The sequence below is a fragment of the Siphateles boraxobius genome, unplaced genomic scaffold (genome assembly GCF_051911475.1).
Source record: "Siphateles boraxobius isolate OS27281-9 unplaced genomic scaffold, OSU_SipBor_1 142, whole genome shotgun sequence".
NCBI lineage: Eukaryota > Metazoa > Chordata > Actinopteri > Cypriniformes > Leuciscidae > Siphateles > Siphateles boraxobius.
This window is the reverse complement of record NW_027508747.1, coordinates 467856-494028: the sequence shown is the minus strand read 5'-3', so window position 1 is coordinate 494028 and position 26173 is coordinate 467856. Positions and strand designations below refer to the sequence as shown.

Sequence of the window (26173 nt, the reverse complement as noted above, 5' to 3'; positions counted from 1 at the left end):
AACACACCAGCGTGGATGAACACGTCCCCAAATGCAACAATTGACTGCAGAATGATTGTGTGAAGAATGTGGAGGTCAGTGTTTGCATAGGATAATGTGCTGGAGGGATGAAGGCCTCGAGGGCCCGAGGGTGGAGTGGAGCTCATGGATCAGGTTTTCTTCTCAGCAGGGTTAGGCTGAAGTCACATTGGGACCGGAGATGCTTCTTTAAAATTGCCTTTATGATCACTGCTGGAACAGCCAAGGACCAATCTGCAGTGAACAGCTTCACAGGAATATGTAAGTAAATGATGTGGTTTATAGCTCATTTAAAAGCAATTGCTCTTTAGTTCATTTAAAACATGAGCTGATCACAATGTGTTAAACCATTATTATTCAGCAGTTAAAATCTTTCTATTGTAAAGTTCATAGTGAATTTACTGTATTGTTTATTGCTTCAATTAGTGTTTGTTTTGTTTTTTATTTTGATTGTCCTAGTATTCTAAACTCACTAAAATAGTAATAGAAAAAGCTGAAATATTTACCTTAAAACAGTGCTTACAAAGACATTTTCACAAAATAGTAATACATGTGATTAGGTACAAGCAATTTTTGCAAATGTTTGTGAAGTGAATCTTTTACAGCACTGACCTCCTTCCCATTTCAAGTGCATTTGTACATATTAATGTTTATTCTATTGTTTATGTTAATAGAAGCATTTTGCTAGTGTTATGAACCGTTTCCCATTTTGTGAAATGTTTTCTTTCAATAGACATTTACTGTACGTTATATAATTTTCTGTAGTTCAATTATACAGGATCTACATGTCAGTTTTCACAGTTGTTTGTTCCATCTTATCTTTCTCCCTTTTGCAGGCACATTTAAATCCTGACCGTCTTGATTTCCAAAATTCCAGCTTTGAACAAAATGCTGGTTTTCACAATCCTCCTGGCTGTCTTTGGCCTGGTCAGATGTCAGGAATTACTAAGTAAGAATCTAACTGACCACAAAATGCAGTATCATATGAGGATTATTGTTTCAATGTAAATGAAATGGACATCAGATTTTAAGATTATGAGCAGGCAGCCAGATGTCATGTCAAGTCAATATAGCTATGAAAGCGTAATTTGCTCCTCTTATTGACCAGTAGAGGGAGGCACGGACCACTTTAAGTGATTTCTGGCCAGTATGTCATCATCTGTGCCGTAGGGTCACTTGATGAAGATTGAACTCTGGCTTTTTTTTTTTTCTCTTTTGGAAACTGATCTGTCAGCTTAATTCAATATCCAGATTCCATATCCAAATGTTTCTATTTGTTTTTTCTTTACGAGTGAATAAAACATGACAGACCTAATTTCTACTGTGAAACTTGAATCTTGAAGCTTAAATCCATAAACTCTGCGAGCCCACTGAAAATAGAAATCTTGCATTTCCTCAGAAACCGGGCTTGACTTTCCGCCTTCTGATCCTCCATGTGCTCTTATCTTTAGCTTATGACCTGCTGGAAGAGTTCGGCTTGTCCGAGTCTAAAGGAGTGAGGAGGGTCAATGGGTCTGAACCCGATGCGGTGGCGTACCGAGTTAACCCGTCCCTCCACCTCAAGAAGAGCACGAGGTATTTATATCGTCCTTCTGACATAATACTTTTCCACTCTTTCTGCTTTTCCACTGAGTGTAATCATGCTCGCCTCCAAACAATATCTCTCATTTCCTGCTCCTGCTTCTCAGAATCTTCCACTGCTATAATTCGGGTTTTTATTCTGTTATTATCAAATATATGCTCACACATCATCTCTGTTCAATCCTCAACGGGATGTATAGCACAGATACACGGAGCTGTCTGTTCTTAAACAGCACAGTCATCGTTCTGAAATGTTGGAATTATGTCGGAAATGATATGCTCATGTTTTTCTCAAGCATCAGCAGCTGTTTGTTCGTGTCAGCTGTGGTTATGGCATATGCGGGGTCTTTCCTTTTGTGCGTGTGGGCCGACAGTGCTGTCCACAGCCACCTCCCACTAACATCCCCTACTTGAGCAAAGAATCCTGAGAAGTACATGACTGTAAAACAACCACCAAATGTGATCAACAACATCAAAATAGAAACCAAGAGAGAGCAGTGCTACCACACAGTGCGTAAATGACCATTGTTCTTGGAAACATTAACTGCTAATTTCAACAAAATGGCTCTCTTAAAAAACAAACAGGAGCATAAATAGGAATTGGAAACCATTGAAGACCATTTGGTTTAGATTAATACAAAACTTGACCAAAGAAAGACCAACGTTGAGCAAAAACATAAGCATGTTTTTGGAAATGGTTACCCTTCAGTACCACAATATACTGTATCAGTTCCACCGTACCCAGACCCATAGCTTTAACCACAGGAAATATTACTAATATTGTTATAATATGTATATTTGTAATCAGGGCTTGACATGGACATTTTTGCTCACCCACCACTGTGGCTAGTGGTTTTCCAGTTACCAGCCACTCAGCATTGAGGGAAAACTGCCATATGGATATTTTTAATATTATTATTATTAATATCATGATTTGCAAGCAAGTATTTAAGTCTGCTGTCACTTTAAGACCTGATGCACGGATCTATTATACTGTTACAGATGCACTTTCTTTCTCCGCTGTTTACGTTCACTTAAAACAGAACTGACTGTGTTTACGTGAATACTCACCTGTGGCCTCTTTATAAACGTTGCGCACGCACAAAAGAAGGCGTACGCCGCTCTCTACGCAATAATTGGTATTTATAAAAAGCAAACTTGACGGGAAAATGTGCGGTCCTTCACGCAAGCTCTGACCCAGGCGTACGCACAAAAACGGGTGAAATGAGAAATGGCGACACCGTCGGCAGATGGAAGAAACACGTGAAAGTGTGTGAAACTGTAGACCATTGTGTAAAAGAAATGGCAATACTGCCTCTCATAAATAACACGAAGACTTTACAAAGCAAGTCTTTCAATTAACAGCCTACACGAACACCCCGTTTGATCGATCTGCAACAGAAATACAAATTAACACATATTTGCAAAAAGAAAAGTGAAATATGTTCTGCAATAATATTGGCATTTTATACAATTCATCCTCATAAATAAGATGGTACAAATAATGTACAAAACTGATATTCTCGCCAATATGTCCGTCTGATGCAATTGCAACTGAGATATAGATGCAATTAGATAGTCAGTCAAATAGATAGATAATTAGGGAGATAGATGGATAGATAGATAGATAGATAGATAGATAGATAGATAGATAGATAGATAGATAGATAGATAGATAGATAGATAGATAGATAGATAGATAGATAGATAGATAGATAGATAGATAGATAATGTATTATTTGTCCACTGGGGATAGTTGTTTTCATAATAAAAATGTCTTTTTTAAATGTCGGTGTCCGGTTTCCCCCACCCGTGGCAGACACACTCTGGCGATGGAGCGCTAGACGCTTTTTTGCCTCGACTTTGATGTCTGACCATTTCTTTTTTATTTCGGCCACAGTCCGAGGTTGTGAGGCTACAGCATTTACAGCGTCTGCAACCTTTTGCCACTCAAGTGCCTTTTTGGCATTAGTAATGCCCACACTGTGCCCTCCAAACAACATTTTTCTCCTCTTTTCCACCTCGCCGACGATAACTTCTACTTCACATTGAGTGAAGTTACGTTTTTTTGATTTCCTCTCTGTGTTTGCCATGATTTCGCAATCGATGAATATTAACTTGTGGGCGTTTCACGGACTATTTATGGGCAACTATGGGCGTGACATGAAGCCGCAAAAGCTGCGCTACATTTAGAATAGATTGTGATTTATTAAGGGAAAACTGCGTAGGATGTGTGTGCGAACGGTTTTATAAATCCGAAAATTTCTGTGCGTACGCACGTCCTATGTTTCATCCGTACGCCACTTCTGCCGCAAATCCTACGCAAAGTTTTATAAATGAGGCCCCAGTTCCGGCACTTTGACATTGTTTTGTGTGTATTTGACCGTTTAAGCACAATAAGCAGTGAAAAAGAACTCAATTTAGTACTCAGAGGCGGATTCATGTGTGCGCACTTTGGGTGTGAGCCCAAATTTCTGGGAATGAGTAAAATTACGCGCTATATGTGTAATCCCACGCTGAAATTCAAGCCCTGTAACACCAACAATGCTCATCCGGAGCAAATGAAATGAGTGAGCGGAGGCGGGTTTGTGTGTTACTCGCTGTCGGAGAGATGGGAGGGAGAGAGAAAGAGCAGCTGGTATCGTGTGTCTATTCTGCGGAAAATGAGTATTGGAAGTGTTTCAGATATTTCAGTATCGACTTATCGAAGAATCTATATTTTTGACAACACTACATTGCACTTAGTTTATTATTTCTGATGCCTTTTTTTGACTACAATAGAAAAATATATACATACATATATAAAATTCAACCCGCCAAAGTGAAAAGTAGGAGTGACTGCGTTACACACCACTGCTGAAATACACACGCATTTGGTGAGTTGGTGAGCGTTAATGTCAAGCCCTGCTTGTAATACATATTCATATAATCGCCATAAGAAAATCTCTGCTGATACAAGCCCAACTTTCTTCAATCGTCTCGTCTGTGTTTGGACGTTCTGGATATACTGACAGGTTTGCGCATTAGTGCTGGGGATTTGTTTAGACTCTCAGCAGGTTTTAGCAGGTCGGCAAGTTTAAATGAGTGACTTATTGAGTCATTCACTCAACCAATTCATTCAACAACACTGATTCATTCAGGAACAAAACAACAGTACTTTGTGTTGCTTGGAGCTGCGCACAGGTTGATTCTGATTTGGCCTTGTCTGCACTGAAACGTTCTTCCTTTCTCGTTTCCCTGTGAACTGCACATACGCTCTCACCCATCCCTCCATCCAGCGACATCTACCCAGGAGGTCTACCGTCAGACTACTCTATCATTGCCACCTTCAAAGTAACCAAGGACACTGCTAAAACATCCTGGAATCTGTGGCAAGTCAGTGACCCTGAAGGACGGGACCAGGTGGGCCTTCGTTTTCAGGGCGACACCAAAACCCTGGACTTCTTCTACACCAGCCTACAAGGCACACAGATGCTGCGGACCTTCCAGAGGGTGGAGAAACTCTTTGACAGCGAGTGGCACAAGCTGGCACTGAGTGTGAAAGGAGAGCAGGTGAAGCTCCTGGTGGACTGTGAGGAGGTCAGCGTGGAGCCTCTGGACGAGCCGCGGCCGGTGATCCGGCAAGGCTTTACCTCTGTGGCCAAGAGGGCTGTGGGTGACCGCTCGGTTTCGGTGAGTACGTGGGACAGACTCCAGTATAGATTTACCAGGAACGCTCTCATCATTTACTCACCACCATGTTATTTATGGTGTATACTCAAAAGAAGAAGTAACAAACTTGAAATGTATTTCTGAAATGTAACTTTTATAACATGAAAGTAATTGAAGATGATTTGCTAAAAATTATTCCCTCCAGTTGGTTCTCATGTGTCTTGTTAGTCTCATGACCTAATGCGCCATGCTACGTGTGAATATGAGTAGCAAAAGAGATTTAGACTTAAATTTTGCTGTTCTTTTATAATCCGTTTTGTCATTTGTGAAACTCGAGCACTCATTCACTTTTGTTTTATAGAAAAGATCAGCATGAATCAGCATTAAAGTAATTCACAATATCAGTGAATGATGACAGAATTACATTTTTGGGTCAACAATAGTTTTTGTTGTTTTGTTTTTTTTAATTCCAACTACGTACTTAATACTTTGCCTGTGTTTAGTAGTGAGGGATAGGTAACTACCTAATGAAATACATATCATGATTCAATACATTGCGATGAATAATATCTTAATCGCTGGACCATGACTGCACACGAGCGTGAGAAATCCCAATTTTAGAGTTGGCTTTATAGACACTTCCTAATTAACTCAAGTATACTAAATAATATCAATGAAATTGCAGATAAATAATTATATAAGGGCTATATTTTTAAAGTAAACTTTTCCATATTTTCCAAGTATACTTTATTGTTCCAAGTGTACTAGTATACTTGTAAGTGCACTATTCAGGAGTTTTTTTAGATTAAATATGCCCACACAGAAGTTTATGTTTCTTGCACTTTATTTTACAGTATGTGCACTTACAGTGTACTAAGAAAGCTATAACCCAATTATTGTAATTACTTTAATAAGTAGGCTACATAGTGTGTACATGGGGAACAGGACTGTTAAAAATTGCAAATATGTTGGTATCACTTTATTTTAGTGTACTTTAATTATATCAGTAGTAGACTTTGAGTTTGTTTTTCTTTTTTATTGCAATTATATGGTACAATATGATTAAATTTAACTTATAATGTTAGTTTACTAGCTAGATACTTCTCTCACCAGTTTAATAGTTTTCATACTGAAAGTATACTTAACATCATACATCATACAGAACTTAACATACAATGCACTAACAAGATGGGTAAAAATGTCAATAACACCAACCAAATGTTTATCTGTTTCTGTATGTGTTTGTAGGACTGTAAGACCAAGTTCATTTCCACCCATATATTGTCCTCTTTTAACTCTTTCCCCACCAGCATTTTTTTAAAAGTTGCCAGCATTTTTTATAATTAACACAAAAGTTTCATGGCCCCCAGAATATTGTGTTGTGAGAATATAAAAACATCCACTATATCAAAGAACAGAGACTTTAATATAAAAAGCAACATTGTTAAACAAAAAGCTGACAACGTGCAAATAAGCAATGCTTTTATGGGCCGTTTCTCAAAACCAAGAATGCAAAGAATGGACTTGTGTTCTTGGGGAGAACGCTCTTGCTAGTTGTTCTTGGAAGAATGAACTTACAGTGACGAGCACACAGAATGCTGCTGACAGTTTGAGGCGATGTGTTCTTGCTGGTATTGCGCACGCGCCGTCTTCAGTACCCAGACATAACAAGAATTATTGATGATAACAGCCAGGTTTTTAGCATGACTGGCCGGCTGGCTCGCTAGCTACACCCGCGTGCGCTTATGGAGATTCTTCACTACCGAAAATGTTTGAGCATATTTTCGATTCGCCATAAATTTTCGTAAAAATGGCAATATTGGAAATCTACACAGTAGATTTCTCGCATCAAATGTTCTCAGAAGTGAATTTAGTGATGAAATAGCATACGAAATTGTAGAAAAACGACTTACTGTTGTTCTAGAGTTAAAGAGTAAGTAGTTGTTAAAGAGTTAAGCTATTCCACACCAAAACTTGACTTGTTAGTCTAAGAAGCCAATATGTTTGGAAAAAAAGTATTTAATAGGCAAACACTACTACAAGTTGCCTGGGAAAAGCCAGACGAACTTCCGGCAAATTTAGATTTGCTCTGCAAGTTAGTCTGGCGAAGAGCCCATTCAAGCTCATTTCCAATCTTTCCAAAATCGAGGCACCAATCACAAACGTTGAGGCGGGTTTTACAAGATGACGATCGATCTGATTGGTTTTAAAGTCTATGCAATTGCTTACAGAGGCATTTGAGCGACGTCCGTTGGTGACGCCCCTTTGGAAATGAGCTGTGAATGAACCTTCCCCAGACCCTAACTCAGTTACGACTGAGAAGGGTCTGGTTTTAACCAGGCTAAACTACAAGACAAGTAATCTTAGAATACTAAATTATAGGGAGGGCAGGCCAAATGTCTCCACAGGCACGTATTTCTAATGAGCATGAAATTATAACTTTCTTAAGAATATATTGATCAAAAACAAGTACAAGTATAGGCCAAAACACATTGACTTTGCTGTATACTAGTATACCTTATAACCCTATGTCTACACCCCTTTTAGCGCTGTGCTTGTCTTTTTTCTTCCAGTTTGTATTTCCACAGAGATCTTAATTTATGAATGAACCACTCGTGTTAAAATTTTCGAAATTTATTGAGACATTTGCTTTAAACATTGCAATGCTCATAATAACCTGTTAACTCTACAATAATTAAATCTACTTCACCAGCTAATTACTCTTCAACAGAGAAATAATACAGAGCTACTGCAAAAACTGAAGTTTAAAGACACAATTTTTCTCGAGACGACTGTGTGCATGTTTCTCTGGAGGATAAGGTCTATAAACCAAGTATAAATGTAATAATATATCTGATACGTATTTCCTTCTTGTGCAGGTGGATCTGCAAAAGATGCAGGTCTCCTGTGATGCTGATCAGGCAGTCTCTGAAGGCTGCTGTGAACTCTCCAGCGTGGTGAGTCAGTTGCCCCGTGTGTGGGATCTTGCCTTCTTCTGCTTGATCTTCCAGCTGTTCGTCAGCCTGTTCTCATCAGCTTGATCCTCAACAGTGCGGAGGATATGCTGAGATTGGTTTAACTGCAGGAAGAGGAAGAGCAACCTGCAAATGTGTACATGGACAGCCGGGTGTCCAGGGACGGCCAGGACCCAAGGTAGCCAAAACCTTTGTTCTCTCTTCCTAAACAATAAACTTTGTAATGCAATCTCTACAATTGTATCCTTCTTCCGTAGGGTCACAGAGGCCTGCCAGGGAATACGGGAGAGCCAGGCAGACTGGGCAACTGGGTAAGAGTCCTGTCTGAAAACTCTCACCCTAGTGTGGGACTCAGCTGTGTTTGAGTTGGTCAAATAACAATCAGTAGTCACTGGTCATTAGGGTCTTAATGAGAGGGCATTAAAGGACAAATATTTACAGTCAGGAATGACAGCAAGCGGAGAGGATTGAAAGAAGAAAGAGAGAGGGAATTAACCTGGAATAGATCCTCTCTGGGAAGTGAAGTTGTGGAAAATGGAAGTCTAAGCATAACTGAAGTACAGCATGATGGAAACAAGAGTCAGGACTCGCTTTGAGAAAATGGTAAACACTGTGGCTTCTCTCATTCGGCAGAGCATCCGGTGGTAGGTTTTTATTTCCTGACAGCAGCAGTAATCAATGTCAGAGATAGGCTGTTACTATTCTACAATAGCTAAAGCCCATCAGAAGAATGTGGCATTCGTAATAATTCGATAAACCAGTGTGCAAAACAGTGTTAAATAAAACTGCCACTTGCAGGCACTCTTTTAAGGACAAACCAAGAGGGTCTAAAATCTCTCAATGGTAGTTGCTTAGCTGGTGCAATAATTCTTGGAAGTATGAGATTTGCAATCTACCGTCTTTGTTCATGGAACCATAAGGATTTCAGGCAATAATCTGAGCTGTAAATGCCATGTGATTAATCACAATAAAATGTACATCATCATAATGCTGATTGGCTGAAGTCTATTTCATGCTTTTAAGAACTCTACAAAAAAGGTAATGGTAAACATATATCATATATTATATTGTATTATATTATATTAACTATATTAAATTATATTATATTATATTATATAAATTCTAAATATCTTGAATGAACTGGAAAGGTTCAACCATATAGTTTTCTTGGTAGGTTTCTAACCAATTGTCTTGGCTTTGTTCAAACAAGCATTTTTTTGCTTACTATACTGTAAAATCCCTCTAGTTGTTTGTAGTCCAGCACCAAAAAAAGACATGATTCCAAAATTTCCAAACCCAATCCACACCACATCCATATGTGGTTTGAAATCTGATTAAAGTCAGGCTTTTGGAAATGCATTAAAGTCTTAAATGGTCAGATCAGATTTCAAGTAGGTTATTTTTTCTTCATTTGGGATGCAGCATGATAGTAATGTCGACAGTGCAGTAGAGTCTACAGTTGTCTGATTCACTCATTTACACTCACATGCAGCATGCGATCGAGTGGTGAAAGTGTGATGTGAGCAGTTTTGAACAGTATATGCATGAATGTTTAAAAAAAAGTAATGCCTTTGATGTTAATGAAGTATGATACATCTTATGAGTTGAACATAAGCAGAGGCAAAATTTCCAGTTTTCCTTCTCTATCCACATTGACTGCTACTCTCGTATATATCATTACAATGGCAACTGGTGGATATAGATTTATACAGTAACAACACTGTCTAAACAAACACGTGCATTTTTTTCAACATGTCAATGGTGACAGTCAGTCCCACAGATTGGATTAAAAAAAGAAAAGACACTGTATACGTAAATTCTTTGAATGACCTACTCATACCATGAATTTGAAATAATGGTGACTTGTGCCTTCCAGAAAACAAAACTATATCAGCACTTAACTGCTTCATAGTTCATGGTAGGTCTTGAAAGGTATACAGATTATCATCATCAAAAAAACTTCCGGTATCGTTGCTCAGTCGGAAATGTTCTGAGGCGCAGCATGAATTGTGATTATTTAAAATGCTTCAAGAATCATTATATTTACGGTACACCCACTTGCTTTTGAATTGCAGGGTCATAAATAAATAAATGGAAAAATCAGTTGCGTCGTCATTCTCCCAGTCTCTGAGAAGAAGTCAAAGGGAGCAAAACCATTAGAGTCTAAACAGGCCCTGCAAATATACAAGACAATGTCTGCCGATCAGCTTAATTAAAGGACATGGCATAGCGCATCAGGATCCAATTACTTGTATACATTTGGGCTATGCAAGCACAGTTCATGTTCGTGAGCAACCTTGGGGGGAAAACTTGATTCTTTCCACCCCAGATTTATGAGTAATTTACCTCTTTGATCTGAGTCCAGTTCTCTGTGGTGTGCTGGAATAATATCTTTAAAAGTCAGCCCCGGCAGCATGTGACGGAGTGAACATGCTCTTTTCCAATTACTCACATTGAAGACACTCGTGCTAATCAGTCAGAGAATCTATACTATCTTTCCAAAAACGCACGTTCATTACTTTGATAATGTGGTACAGTCAGAGCGCTGTAGGAGGGGATCGTCTGATGGATTGTACAGCAGAGGGGGCCCATGTGGTATTTAGTCCCTACTGAGTGCAAACACACTGTATATCTGCTGCTGTGTGTGGTCTCTTTTGTACCTGGAAGAGTTTGTAAAAGTCTTTACTATGTTTTGTGAACCCCTTTTCCCAAAGGTCACTCCACTAATTGCAAAGTGTGGCTGTAGCACAGAATTTAATGCACTGAGGAAGCTGTTAGCTGACTGTGTTAAGTGACTCAGTGTTTGATAATGGCCAGTCATTTTGCTGAAAGTGACGAACGAGCAAAGCAACTTATATACAACAAAGTTGAGCTGAGTTCAACCTTATGCAAAAGAGCAGTGATGCAATGTGGAGAGCAATGGGAATACACTCAGTGATCCACCACTGGAAACTGCAGTCCAGTAGGAATGGATACAAGCAACCAACAGCAAAGAGACTCAGCACCTCCTGGGGTTTAATCGCTGTCAGGCTTACGCCTGATTCACACCGGAAGGGTAGGCGGTGCGAAGGAAGTGAATGCCGATTGTCCTTTCACACTGGTGAAAATGTTTTTAGTGCATGTAATGAAACATCAGTCGACGTAGTCCTCCAATCATATTCAGCCTGCCAAGTGCTTCTGTTTATGATTGTTTCAGATAACAAGTAGTTACTTGTTGTGTAGTTACTTTTTTGTGTCAATCAGGGGCATTTTGACCATGAAAAATGCTTTGTTGCTTTAACTGAGTATAAGCAGCACAGTAAAAATGAAGTTCACAGTAATAGTAGCTGGAAGCATCTGCTTTGCTCATGCTATGTGCTGCCTTGACATGCGGTGCGAATGCTCTAAAAAATGTATTGATCATGCTCTGCTTACACATCTAGTGTGAAACAGGCCACAAGAGGTTCTCGCCTCCATTTAACGTTTCCATTTATTTTGGAGAACTTCACAGATTTTCTCCCCGAAACCAGTGAAAAAAAGCTGCATGATAATGGCTTACAAATGAAGGGAAGAAAGACATTGCTTGATCCGACCAAATTACACAAATTACACATTTGACCTCTGTGGTGCAAGAGCAAGTTAAATCACTGTTTGTTGTTCTGAAGCATTAAATCACCAACACATTGTTAATGCATTTACGTTTTAAGAAATACATTTGCAAGAAAACAAACTGTGCACAGGCCATAAGTAGTTTAAACTTCCACTGCTTGCCATTTAGAGTAGGTTTTTCTCATTATAACCCTGAAAGCTATTGGCAGTTGTTCAATTGTGTGAGTAGGGATCCTGTTTGGTCAAGTGCATTTTTATACCAACATGGAGGGAACCGTTTCCAGCCGTTCTGTAGCTCCAGGCTGTCATATAGTGGAATACATGCTGCCTTTTTCCAGCACCGTAAACAGAGTTCTTTACGTCTTTGGCCAACCTTATTGGCCAATTAAAGTCTGCATCTGTTGCCGTTGTTACATTCTATTTACTATTACAAGAATTCATCTCATACCTTCTTGTTGCAGGGGATACGTGGGAAGACTGGAGATTATGGACACATTGGAGAACCTGGGCCTAAGGTGAGTGGCTTTTTGTTCAGTCTCTGGGTTGGCACTGTTGTACAGACCCACTCACGGGTCAACTTGTGTCCCACAGGGTGAAGAAGGTATCAAAGGAGAAAAGGGCATGCGAGGACTTCGAGGCCAGGAGGTAAAACATTAAACAAATGCAAAGTCCACTTTGACAGCCTTGTAGCTTTACAATGACACATGGTCTTCTCTCACACAGGGTGGCAGAGGACCCAAAGGCCTGAAAGGGCTAAAAGGAGCTTCAGGCCATAAGGTAAAAACAGCATTATTGTAGTCTACTAAATCACATTTAGACACCAGCTGGTTGCAAAAACAGCCAATATGGTTGATGTTTTATCTAATGCAACAGCACTGATTCTTTGTCGAATGTGGTTTTTGTTCAAAAAAATTCTCTTGAAACCAAATTTTAAAAGTAACACACAAAAAAAGTATTATGTTCTGTACCATTGCTATAAGTGTAATGGTATGCATCTGATCAAAGGGAGTGCGAGGGACACCTGGAGAGAGGGGTGAAACCGGCCGGCAGGGGGAAGTTGTACGTTGTGTTCTAAAACATTTTGCTTCGATAAAATATATGTGAGATGGATTGTGTTATTGGGGATATGAATGACTCATTTGCTCCCCACCACATCTCCCAGGGTGCAGCAGGAGAACGGGGATACGAGGGGATTGCGGGCTATCAGGGAGTGAAGGTATGTTTTCTTCCTCACTCTGCTTTGTTTTTGTCTCTAAAACATTTGTTGCTGTGTTTGGTTGGAAATCTCACAATTCCCATTGTTTCTTGGAACAGGGAAATGAAGGCTTACCCGGAGCTGAAGGATCTCGAGGACCACGGGGTCATCAGGTATAAAAACAGGCTGGGGACCTTCTGCATTTTTGCTGCATGGCATTTGAAAGCCATGGGTCGATCTTAACCCCTTACCACTTAAATTGAAAATTTGACACCTTATTGGATTATCTATGCACGTGCACATCTCTGTATTCATGGAGGACGAGATGGAAACGTTTTAGGATTCTGAGGGTGAATCTCATGAAAAAAAATGTTTGGGCTAAATTTGACCCCAAAATCAAAAGAACAAACTTTTATTATGATGAAACAACATAATGCCTATTATTAGACTTATTCTGATTATTTATTTATTTTTTGAACAATTTTAAAACATTATGGGCTGGTAAAAGGAATGCAAAGCTTCAAGGAAACCCACAAGCTTCAGATTCCTGATCTTTTGGGGTTTGAAGAGGAATGAAACTGTCTGCAGGGACAATTTAAACAGCAACAAAATTGTTTGCAAATGCCAGCTTTGAAAATATGGTGGTTTGGGGGAATATTAGGCCTAAAATTCAATTCAGTATTTCTAAGATTGTACACAGATTTTGACCCAGCTTGTGTGGACGTCCTGACATATCCAATTCGTTGACATCCCAAGTAGTAAAGCATGTAGTCTTTTTCAAATGATGCAAATATCATGGGAATCTGACTTGATGTTTATAAACTGTCTCTTTTCTGTGACAGGGGATTGTGGGAGATCCCGGTGAGCGAGGAACACCTGGAGAAAAGGGAAAGCCAGTACGTATACTAGTTATCACATTCCCACAAATCATGCTGCTTTTTACACTCCTCTGCTAAGCTTAACAAGTCAGTTAAATGATGGAAAACATTTTTATTTGGCACACACCTATCTTTTTACTCTCCACAGGGTATTCTAGGCCCAAAAGGAAGAGTTGGTGGATTGGGGGGAAAGGTTGGTAACTTGACAACGGTTATAATGACAAATCATTTGTTGACCAGTAAGTGAAATGTCTAGTGTTGCTTAATTTTAATATATCAGGGTATAGTTGGTGATCCAGGTTTCCAAGGGCGAGACGGAGACCCTGGAATTGAGGTATAGATTGCGGTTTCATATTAAGTTCAGAAATAATGTTTTCCAATGTTTCAAGCCCACTATAGGTTGTTTAAAATGTCATTGTATAAATGCATGCAGGCTTATCAAGGACCACAGGGACCCGAGGGAAGACATGGACAAGTTGGCGAAAGGGTAACCTAACTTTTCCTAATCAACTACTTCCTTAGAAACCTAGAATTAAACCATTCTTGTAAAGAAATTTTCATGAAATTTGATATTTAACATTTCTTGACCTGTATTTTTTCTCTTATGCACACACTTAAATACTGTAATTTTATACACTAAACTACTCATTAAAATCTGCTATCGAGCTAGTAAATGTAAAGAAAAGTGATGCAACACAGAACTCATAAACTTTCCAGTGAATTACTCACTGAATTCAACATAATCTGACAAATGTTAAGGCCTGTTTACACCTAGAAAGATCCTAAATTATGGATTGGATAATTATTCAAAAATGCTTTCCACTTATTACTTAAAGCAAACTTTGAGTACTTTGATACCACAGCAAAAACCACTAGCCTCACTCAAAAATGTCAATCAAATATAGAACAAATACACTAATTAATTACAAGCATAGATAATTACAATATGATAAAATTACAAATAAAGTAGTCTAACACTAACAATCAGGTACAGAAATGTAATAATGAAAAATAACACTATAGTGTTCAGTGTAAATATTTAAATATCTATTAATTTTAATGCTGTCAATCGATTAAAGAATTAACTAGATTAATCACGATTCATTTACTGTGATTAATTGCAATTAAAAAACTTTTTAATTATATTTTATAATGTAATAATTTCACAGTTAATCTCAAAATGAATATAGAGATGACATAAAGACAGGATATTTTAAATACTTGTTTAATGGCATCTTTTAGTGAATGAAGTCTAGTATCATGATTACTAATACAGCTACTGATGTCTCGATGAAAATGATGACCCCCCTCCCCCCTTTGTAAACATTACAATAGCTATATAAATAAAGGTGACTTGTCTTGACTTGACATTAATTATAGCAATTCAACATTACAGTGTAATTGAAAGCTATCAATTTATTAAGCTTCAAAAATTATAACACATTTTTTAAGTGAACTTAAAATAATAAACCCATAATAAATGTCCTATTTACCTGTGCCCCTTCCTCCTGTCTAACACCATATCACAATATCAAACATTAAATTATAAGTTAAATATGGATTAATCCTTATTAAAGCTACAAAAGTTCTTTAGTCAAGAGCAATGATGTAATTTTCTCTGTTACCTACTGATAGACATAATTAGTGGCTGCTGTCACTTTAAGACCTGCCGCTGCTGACAGAGACTCGCATCTCACACGCGTTTCATTCTCCCACAAATCTTTGTTAATTTAAGACTTTATTTCACTAATTTAAGACTGCTCTTACTCTACAAAATGGACAGTTTGGATTAACAGTGTTATTGTTCGTTCAAGCGCAAAAGAGAACTCGATTCTTGCGCGCCTTTCAGTGTTTAAAAAAAAATAACGCGTCAACAGCCCTAATTAATTTTTGTTAAATCTGTTTTGTTGTTTGATTAACATTAATGACATAGACAGCAGCAGGTGTTTATATTCTTCTGTCACTTTAAGACCCAATGCACGGATCCCATATAGAGAAGTGTTTTGAGATATTTGTGTGTGTATGTGTCCATTTAAACACAAGAAGATGGGAAAGAGGAATCAATTCGGTGTTCACGCACTGAAACGTGTCTCTCTGTATGTGCACTTCGGGTGTGTGTGGCTGTGCACACAGATAACGGCGCACAAGTACCGAATTTAGTTCTCTTTCGCCTCTCCTTGCGCTTGAATGGTTTAAAATTGCTTGAATGTGTAAACTGGGAAGTCAAAGCACATACAAATGATCTACTATCATTCGAATCACAAGCATGCTGAGCTGTGGGGCCTGGTCCGTACGGTTCATGGATCAACTACGATCCGTTCCACTCCTAGTCCACACCAACGCATAATATCGTTCTGTTTATTGTAAGAATGTGCTGCAATTTTGTCGTCTAAGCTCTTTAAAGCAGGATGGATTCTGATTGGCTGTCAATGTTTTTATTGTTCATCAGCTGAGTAAATCGTTCTGAAAGTGATTCCAACAATATTGCCTCTCTGCACTGTTTTCTCTATAATTGTTGTGTGGACTGCTATTTTTTAAGTTTTATGCTTTGTGTTTTGATTGATTATTGTTTATATATATTTAGAATAAATATATTAAAAATCCTAAAAGAATCGGTAACGAATCAGAATTGTAAGGGGGAATCAGAACCACTATTGCTAAATTACTTTATGAACCCCATCTCTAAAGAAGCATCTGTCTGATTGGGTATTGTTGTGTGTGCTTATGTAATGTGCTTGCATATTTAACACAGGGTGAGATAGGTGAACAAGGGCCTCCAGGGAACATGGGCCCTCCTGGACTCACGGTAAGTGCTGATCTATTTCAGATCTACACTGATCTACATGTGACTTCTGTAAATTCCACCTAAATAATTTACCTTGGACGTTTACGACATAGAAATACACACTGCCTTCTGGTAGATTTATAAAATGCTTCATTCTCCAGGGGCCGCAAGGTTACAAGGGCTCTGCTGCAAAGCCAGGAAGACCGGGATTTATTGGGCCCCCAGGAAGAACGGTGAGCTATATTCCAAAGCTTTTGAAATAGAAGTTCACATCTTCCAAAATGCTAAAACATGCCATGTCTCTTCATAGGGGCATATGGGAATACCCGGCAGACCAGGCCCCAAGGTAATGATCTCCGCTCATTTATGAAGCACAAATTTAACACTAACTTGTCTCATTAAAAGGACACTGTGAATCTTGCGAGACACCGCAATGGCTAGACATGGCTGGGGACAGGGCATGATGTTATCATACAAAAATCTCCTGCAAATCATTGTCTAGTTGTAAATATAGTATATTTCTATATCAGTTTATCAGTCTTTATAGATGGTTCACTTCAGATGTATAAGATCATGCACCGTGTGGCTTACTGAAACCAGGTATCCCAGGATCCTTAAAAAAACTTTGAGGCCTACATATTCTTGTGTTGTGCTTTTGGCATCTCTACTGAATCATTACAATGAGCATTTACAGTGAGCAGCAAACCATCTGATGCGCAAATGGGCTAAACTGCTGTGATAAACAACCATTTAAACATTTGAGAACTGTGTACTACTACAACCTGTCATCAGATTTGTTGAAGCCTTGACAAATTGCTGCAATATCTTCTTGAGAAGGGAGAACTGACCCATTCACAAAAAAAAAAGTGAATGGAGGTAAGCCAGAACACACCCGCCGTCATCTGAAAGCATACAACCTCAGCATGTTTTCACACTGGAGTCATGTCTGAGCAGCGCAGCTCTTCACTGGTTAGCACTGCAGTTTTTGGCTGCATATACAGTCACTTGGCTCTGAGTGCAGTCACACTACATAGTGTGTTAGACTGAAACTGTTGACTGCTCTGTTCTTATTCCAGCATCAACCCGCCGCTGATATCTAAACTTCTGAGAAGATCACCACACTTCATTTAAATATGTCACTGCAGACAAGACTTTTCATCCACATCCATTTGAAAAGAATCAAATTTCCACAGGGGCTCTAGCATTAGATGATGAAGCATCATATGGTGTTAATGTAGCTACGTCTTTTCCTTCTGTGGTCATCTGTTATCTAAGCATTATTTCAGCATCACGTGGATATTGCCATGAGTGCTGATGACTCTTAACTAGTGTAAAGACACATTTACAAGAACATATTTTGTGAAATTTGAATGACTGGTCATCAAGGTAAGAGCCTGATGTTGTATTAACATGTTATGTAATGTAATATACATGGAAAATTTTAGAAAATGGAAAATATTGGGTTTGTTCCTGGCCCTTTTCATTTTAAAATGAAACGGGGTCTTTGGTCTAGAAGTCAAATACACACACATCCAGAAGTAATTATAAAAATAGTTGTTACTAGCAGAAACATTGTTGCAAACACATAAAGCACCGTGTTCGTTGTGTAGAGCGTCTGTAGAGTAGTTGAGAGCCAGAGTACACAAAATTAGATCTAAGGCTAATGTGTTAAATTCCAGGGCAATTATTCTGATTAGGGCACATTACACCAAATGGTTTTGCTCAGAGTTTTACAGCCTTCTTTTCACACAAACACAAAGTGATGAAAAGCGTCACCACCATTTGGGGGTTTCCTCTCACAACACCTTGACCACTTATTTTGAACTACAAATCACATTTGTTGTATCAAATCCAGAATGCTATCGCAAACATTGCTTTTGTATCTTCAAGGGTGACAGTGGCATTCAAGGGATCCAGGGAAGCAAAGGGCAGAAGGTAATTATCAACTCAAATGCATTTAATTTAATGTTGACACATTTCCATTATCATATGGTTCTAGTTTCTCACAACTCCACATTGTTTCCACAGGGTGCAAAGGGAGTCAAAGGACCTAAAGGCAGGGTAAGACTGTCAGAGTTGTTCACATTTTAGTTTATCACCATGGAGCTTTCTTATAAGCATTAGCAGCATCTGTCCACTGTCACAGCAGCAGAAATCCAGTTGGATTGCAAAGAACCAAGTGATGGCCACATGAGCATACTGTTTGAGTTCCATTTCGTATTTCTTTCCAGGCATGCTGTCGAGATAACATTCGGAAATATGTACACAGTGTAAAAGTGCACTTGCTTGTTTATGGGTGTGTTTGTATTTGTTTGTTGTCCAGGCAGGAGACGCCGGTGTGCCAGGGCAACTGGGAAGCAGAGGAAAGCGAGGCCCTGCTGGAGAGCCGGGTAGAAAAGGCCGTGTAGGCTCCAAGGGAGTGATAGGAGACGGCGGTCCAGTGGGTTTTCAGGGCCCTCCAGGCCCACCAGTAAGTCTGAAAATCCAACTCATACCTTTCGTTTTCCTGTTGTATGCTACGGTTGGAAATAGTATAAAGAGGAAGAGACTGACCACTTGAACTGGAGAAATCATAAGGCTCGCTATGCAGGATGTACAAAATGAAGTTTCCAGTTCAAAGAGCCAGTCGCCTTATTGCTAAAGGCAAGGCTAGAGACCTGCGTCAGATATATCAGTCCCGCTCCAAAAGGATTCTGTCCGGCTTCCACCTGCTCCCGCAAAAATGTTAACTTCTCTCGCCCGCAACATTCCTGTTTTGTCCCGCTCCTGCCCGCAGAAGCCTGCATAAAAGTATAAATGTACTTTTTTTCAGTACATCCATGAAATTCCCATGTAATAGTTTCAAGTTATGTCGCCTAGCCACAACATACACATCCCAGCATAAACGCTCCCGATAAATGACTTGTTATTAAAGCATCAACATTCACAAACCACTTTTAATTTGAACAGAAAAGCAAGCATAGGCTGCTGTGTGCATACAGCATGGCAGAATGCGCACAAAGTGCCCTCTTCTAATAATCCCTAAATAGCTGACATCTCAGTTTATCGCAATGTCACTGAGCTCCATTATAATCAATAAAGCTGACTGCACAATGAAGCTTTCATAATAGCAAGCAACACTTTGTCTGATATAATCAGAAGATTCGCCAGCATGCAGAATTCAGCACTGAACCAAAACCCTGGTATTTTGAAACTTGTTGAATCTGGTTGGCCACTGCATTCAAGAAATCAACAGATAAATTGCTCACTTTTCAAAAACATGTTATAAATAGAAACTCTGCTTGTGCTTATGACTGTAAATCGTTTTTATTTTTGTTGTTCTTGTTGCTTTTGTGCAATAGATTTATTTGTTTTTAGATATTTTATTCTTAGATATTTCTATTTTGCAGGAGTCCCGCAAAATTTTGCTCTCTAGGCACGGCGTCATCTTATTGCTCTACAACATGTATAGGTTGGAAAGATTGGACTCAAATATATTTTTTATTGGTGATTTGCACTGTACCTCAAGGTGTAATACACTGTGATGTATTACAATATCATAATCGTAATGCGATTGAAACTGCACCAAACTCGAGACGGAGTGTAATTACATAAGAGCAGTCTATCTTTCACCACATAGAATCTGATCTGACAGCACTGAGAAACACCAGAGTCTAAATTTACACTTATTTAGACAAACTGATATGATATGATCAGGCACAAGTATAAATAAAAATATAAAGAAACAATATTGCGTGCATATGTCGGTCACCTGTCATATCATTAAATAGAGAAAAGTTGTTCTGGCTACTTTGTTGGATCTTATGTGGGAGTTGTCACAATAAGTGAGAAAGGTTGACCTTGAGCATCTAGCTAAATCTCCTACCTCCAGGGAATCACCCGTTTTAAACAAACGCTGAACAGAGGCAACAAAAAGAATGAGGCAGAGCTCGTAATAAAACAAGAATCAACATTGGCTCTGCTTTTCAAAAACGGCGAGAACTGAGGAATTTGAAATGTTGTAAAAGCGACTCAGAGTTGGGTTTTTCATACTCAGCAGGTGAGTAAGTTATTTTATTGAACGGATGAATTGCCATATGCAGCTCTCTAACATGCAACCTGTATCCGGACGTTGTCCATATACACATTGAAAAGACAAGTGTAAACGTGCTTCTGATGGGAATGTTATCCGATCAGCGTGTCCAGGTTCGGAGGAAGTCGAGGACGCACTGTGATTGGATCTCAGTGTAATGTAAACGTAATCCAGTCATCATGTCTGCATTCACAGGTGGACGTCACACAAAACCCCCCCACTGTCATTATTCCCCCTGTGGTTTGGCGATACAGTCGAGTGCGAAAGACATTGCAAATACACTAAAATATATTTTACTGTCGCACCTGAAAGTTGCAGAACCATTCATTTTCTGTAAAGAATGCGAATTTTCCCACCACAGCTGGCAACGTTCTCGGATCCATATATTTCTCTCTATTGTTTCCATTACGGCATCAATCCACATTATGAGTACTTGCAGCCTCTTCATCCTCCTCATTTTGCGAGATTTGTAATATTTCCCCTGACTGAAAACTGTTTTTTTTTAAAAAGAAAACCACTTCAGGTTTACTTTTGACCCAAAAAGGAGCCATCCTTTTTTTTTCTTTTCTTTTTTTTTCTCGCGGAAAAGCAAGATCCGATCTGTTATCCAGATACAGAAGCCACTTGATGAAGACAGGTGTAAACCAACCGTGTCCTGATTGGCTTCTGATCCGACCTTCTTGATCGGATCACGATGATCGCATGTTAATGCCAAGTGTAAACGCAGCCTTACAGAGTTAATTGTAAAGCATTGTCTATTGTGAATGCTCATTTCATTATGGTTGTTGTAGCACTGTGCTGGAATTTATTTTCAAGGGAGTATTGTGTTCTACAGTAACGTCTTCAGCTTGTCAGCCTGAGATACTTTCCATCTAAACTGGTTATATCTCTTAAGCCTAGAAGTGAATGTTTTATGAGCAGTAGGATAATCTCTGTCTTTTTTTCGGTTATGAGTAAGAACCATGTTTCTTCCACACAGTCACGCAGAGCCGAAGCAGGGCCAAAAGTTACATAGTACATCATAATATTTTGGCCAGAGAATTCTATCAATACTTAATGGTACACTAACATATGGTTGAAATGGCATTTTCCCCATCTAAGCAGATACAGTAAAAGCTGTGCTCCTAGTCCTATTGCCTCGATAGACAATAGCTGCCTGGAGATGTTGCCAAAATGGCTGCCACCTGCCTGAGGGACTTTATGGACTTTTTGTTATGGTCCATTAGCAACCGAGGGTAAATAAGTAACTGAAGGTCCATAAGAAAGGTGAAATTCAAACTTTCCTCCTTAACCTTAAATGAATGTCTGTTAAGGGCCTTGTTAAGTGTTTTTGTTTGCATTTCATCCGCCGACTAACAAGCTTCACCTTAAGACAAAGCCTTCAAAACTTCTGGGAGATTCAGCCCTTGTGGCACTTGGCGTAACATGCATGAAATATGTGGTAACCATTTTGGTGTCAAGATCGCTAGTAAACTCTTTCTCATTAGTGCAGCTTTCTCTGCAGCTCAGAGCAAGGTTTTCATTTAGTGTGGCTGTAAATCTATAATGAGGCTGGTGAAATATTGTTGGCCGTATTTATTTCTCCTTCATTACGCAGCCACACATTTTCAGACTACTACGGGCGAGAGGTGCTCTGATCTGAGCTCCATGTTTCAGTGGTAATAATCTCTCTCGTAGGGCCCCACTCTCCCTGCTCAACATGTTATCGAGGTCTGCAAGCAGGTGGTGCTGGAGCAGATGTCCACATTCGCCAACTCTGTGAAAAGAACTTGTGCAGCCGTGTGCCCTCTCTATGGGGACGTGCCAATGGGTGCCCCAGGTCCCCCAGGATCGAAAGGACCACCTGGACCTCCAGTAAGTTTCCTACCTCTGAGAAAAATTACCCCACTACAACTCTGGAACAGTCTCAATTTTGCTAGGCCTTGGAAACAAAAGCATTAAGATGTGGTTTGTTTTAGACATCACAGTTAGCACATTAAACCTGTTTTTGCCATAGTAAAGTAAGGAAGAACATGCTCCATACATCAACTTTCTTCCAGGCCAAGTTTGATATCTAGATAGTGTGAAGGCCTCTTGAGAGCGTGCAACAGTGTTTGGCAGTAGGTTGGAATTAAAACATTCAGAATTTCCAAGTCCCTGTAAAGACAAATAGGAAGTCACAGGCAAGGCACTTGCTCTGTGTTGAATGGTTTTTGGAGAGAATCCCACCTTCACTAGAATGGAAAGCCTTTCCATATTTCTCAAGCAGATCTTTTTTTCTGACTTCTCGAACATTTTCACTCAAGGGGCCCAAAGGCCGATTAAAGTTCATTGAGCCTCAAATTCAAAAATGTAAAGGAATGTCAAATTGAGAGTTGCGAAAAACTGCACACAACGTAAACTTCAGGATCAGCATTTCAAAGAGTCTAGAGGGAAAGTTCACCACTATCATTTACTCACCCTCATGTTGTTCCAAACCTGTATCAAACCTCATGTTTTTTTACATACAACAAAAGTAAACTTTTGCCAGTGGCTGTTAAGCAACAAAAAGTCTCCAGAAGCCATCAAATAGCTTTGTGTAAAGAACAGACCTCTATTTGATATAGCTAAGAGCTGGTAATTGGTAAGTTGCTGGTTTGATTCCCACAGCTACCATGATTGTATCCTTGATCAAGGCTGTTCCAAGGGGGTTGCAACTCCAATAAGGATACTGTCGCTTTGGACAAAATATTTCTGCTAAATGACTAATTACTAACAAATAACTAAATTTGCAAATATTTCTGAAAAACAATCATAATAGGGTGATCCTGGCATTGATGGTCTTAAAGGAGAAATCGGGCAGCCTGGATTTTACGGAGAACCCGGTGACCTGGGCAGACAGGGCTCAACAGGTACAGTAAACTATCTTCACACTGTTGTGCATATTGTACAAATAGTAGCTTATTGGACATGCACCAATACAAGGGTGGTCCTTCATGTTGGAGCCTTCACATCAATCATATGCGGTTGCCTTAACGGTAGATAGCGTAAAAAGTTACAAATAAAGAATGTGCCCAGATATAGAGAAACAATAATGCTATGAAGGGTATCTGTCAGTATTGCTCTGGGCTGTGTTCATGCGTGATAAACTAGCATAACAAATACTTCTCAGCTGGAAAAGCTGCCCAAGTAAGCAGACCATATGACGGATTCACCTTGACAAGGAACTGTTGTCTTTTGGAATGGGATGTGTCATGAAATAAATACATAAATAATGTCAGTCTGCAAGCATCAGCAGAGGGAAAGTAATAGTTTTATTAAACATGAGCAGATGTGCGACACATCTGCCAAACAGCATTAATGAGGCAAATGAGTATACAGGTGCAATAGTTCAAACAAAGTGTTTAAAGAAAAAAATACCTATATTACCTTGTTTTCGCAGTATAAAAGAAAATGAACAAATGACTTGCTTGCAGGTAGTGTTATGGTCTATGTTAGGGAAGCAACTTTGAAACTGTTGCTTCTCAATGTGCAGGTCCTGCACATTCTTTGGTTTTCCAGGATTACCTGTATATTTGAACCCTTTCCAACAGTGACTGTATGATTTTTGAGATTCATCTTTTCACACTGAGGACAATTGAGGGACTTATGCACAGCTATTACAAAAGCTGCAAAAATGTATTGATGCCCATAAAGGTGACATGATAAACTCAGAGTCAGGGGGTGTAAACATTTGAACAGGATGATCCGTATAAATTGTTCTTTGTTAGTAGGAAGATTTTTTTCCTTTCTTTTGTTTACTGCTCTTCAGAAGCCAACTTTATTTTTTAACAATGTTTTAAATAGTAATAATACAAAATAATAATAACCAAATGGTTAATTTGCCCTATGGCCTGAGACGCTGGGATAGACTTCAGCGTCCCCACAACCCCACATAGGAAATTGTTTTGGAAAATGCATGGTATTGATGGTTCACAACTAAAGCTATGAGAAGCAGCTAAATCACTGCCTCTGTGCAGGGGCAATGCATTGTAACTATAGCACTAGTTGTTCATATTTTACTGAATCAGCATGTGTGCTTCAACAGTACCTATTCCATTACATGTCATTTCAAAAGCTTGGTAGACATTTTGCAGTTACAAATGACAAGCCATTATTTTGCATTGTTATTTAATCTGGCAGTGACGTTATGTATCAGTTTCCAGTATTTAGTATTAGAGTATTTACTAGTAATTTTATACATTTATTCAGTAATGACCTCAGCCGTCAGACAGTTAATCAGTATAAAGAACATCTATTTGAGGTGCTCCTGCCGGATTTAAATGGTTGTTCATTTTAATAACATATGTTTGACACAGGTGACAGGGGAGAACCAGGAGACAAGGGAGCCAAAGGCTATGGCCTTCCCGGCCACATTGGGGAGCAGGGACCAAAGGGTAACATAATAATAGCCAAAGAATGAACCTCTCTTGTAATAGAAGTATCACATGAGATCAAATGAGTCTCACTTCCATAACGACTATGCAGCCGATTTTTATTTATTTATTTTACTTTTATTTTCTTTGATATAACAAGGTAAGCGTGGGCGACCTGGCAAGGCATTTGATGGGCAACCAGGTCGGATGGGAGAGAGAGGCCATGTTGGCCAGCTTGGTTTGAGGGGCCACCCTGGACTACGTGGAGTTCCTGGAGTCTGTCTGACGTCTGGGTGTGCCTTACTTAATGCTACTTCTAATGGATCGCCACAAGTACCTCTGCAGGCACCTCAACGGGCACCTCAACCATCACCTCAAAGGGCAACTTCGAGGTTCAGAGGACGCCAATGAATGCACCCTTGAAGGAAACATAGTGACATTTGGATTTAGCAGTATGGCGGAAGGATTAGAAACTGAAATTGTGAGGTGAAGGGCAATTCATGTAAATATAAAACTGAAATCCATTCAAAGACTTAAACACTGATCTAAAAACTGTAAAACTGATCTAAAACTGCAAGAACTATCAAACAAAAACTGCAAAACATTAAACCTGTTGACCAACTTTTATTATAAATGCAAATAAGGTAATTTAAATATACAGATACAGTTTGCATATTAACCAATGTATATGTAGTTTCAAAGTGATCTGCACTTTTCTCAATTTTATTTTCAATGAATGCTGTTTATAATAAAAAATGAAACAATATCTTAGCCCTCCTCTCTCTCTCTCTTTCTCTCTCTCGATCGACTTGCAGCGTGTTATGTGCATTTTTTTTAAAGTTATGGGAGATTCACAACTTAATTTCAGAGAAATCATAATGCTCAATATGGTGGATTTTTGCTCAATCTAGAACATGCACCTTAGCTGGACATGCATTACTGTTGTAAATTTTTAGTCTTGATTTGAAATACTTTAAACATTAAAGGGGCCAATCAATAATTAAGAAATTTGATTTTTTTATCTTTTGACATGTAATACTATGACACATTCTGTAAC

At 39.1% G+C, this 26173-nt stretch overlaps 1 protein-coding gene across 1 annotated transcript; it reads left to right on the top strand.

Moving 5' to 3' along the window:
• Positions 1 to 1372: 1372 nt before the first annotated feature.
• LOC143738273 (uncharacterized) lies at positions 1373 to 25887 on the top strand (the record flags this gene model as incomplete). Its single annotated transcript, XM_077230317.1, has 25 exons — positions 1373 to 1593; positions 4878 to 5271; positions 8130 to 8207; positions 8302 to 8403; positions 8483 to 8536; positions 12275 to 12328; positions 12405 to 12458; positions 12537 to 12590; positions 12819 to 12872; positions 12976 to 13029; positions 13128 to 13181; positions 13851 to 13904; positions 14035 to 14079; positions 14167 to 14220; positions 14320 to 14373; positions 16639 to 16692; positions 16833 to 16904; positions 16982 to 17017; positions 18562 to 18606; positions 18700 to 18732; positions 18995 to 19141; positions 22421 to 22597; positions 23523 to 23613; positions 25060 to 25137; positions 25277 to 25887. Coding segments are annotated over 25 exons (2364 nt in total), but the record flags the coding sequence as incomplete, so codon positions are not given.
• Between the last annotated feature and the right edge of the window lie 286 nt (positions 25888 to 26173).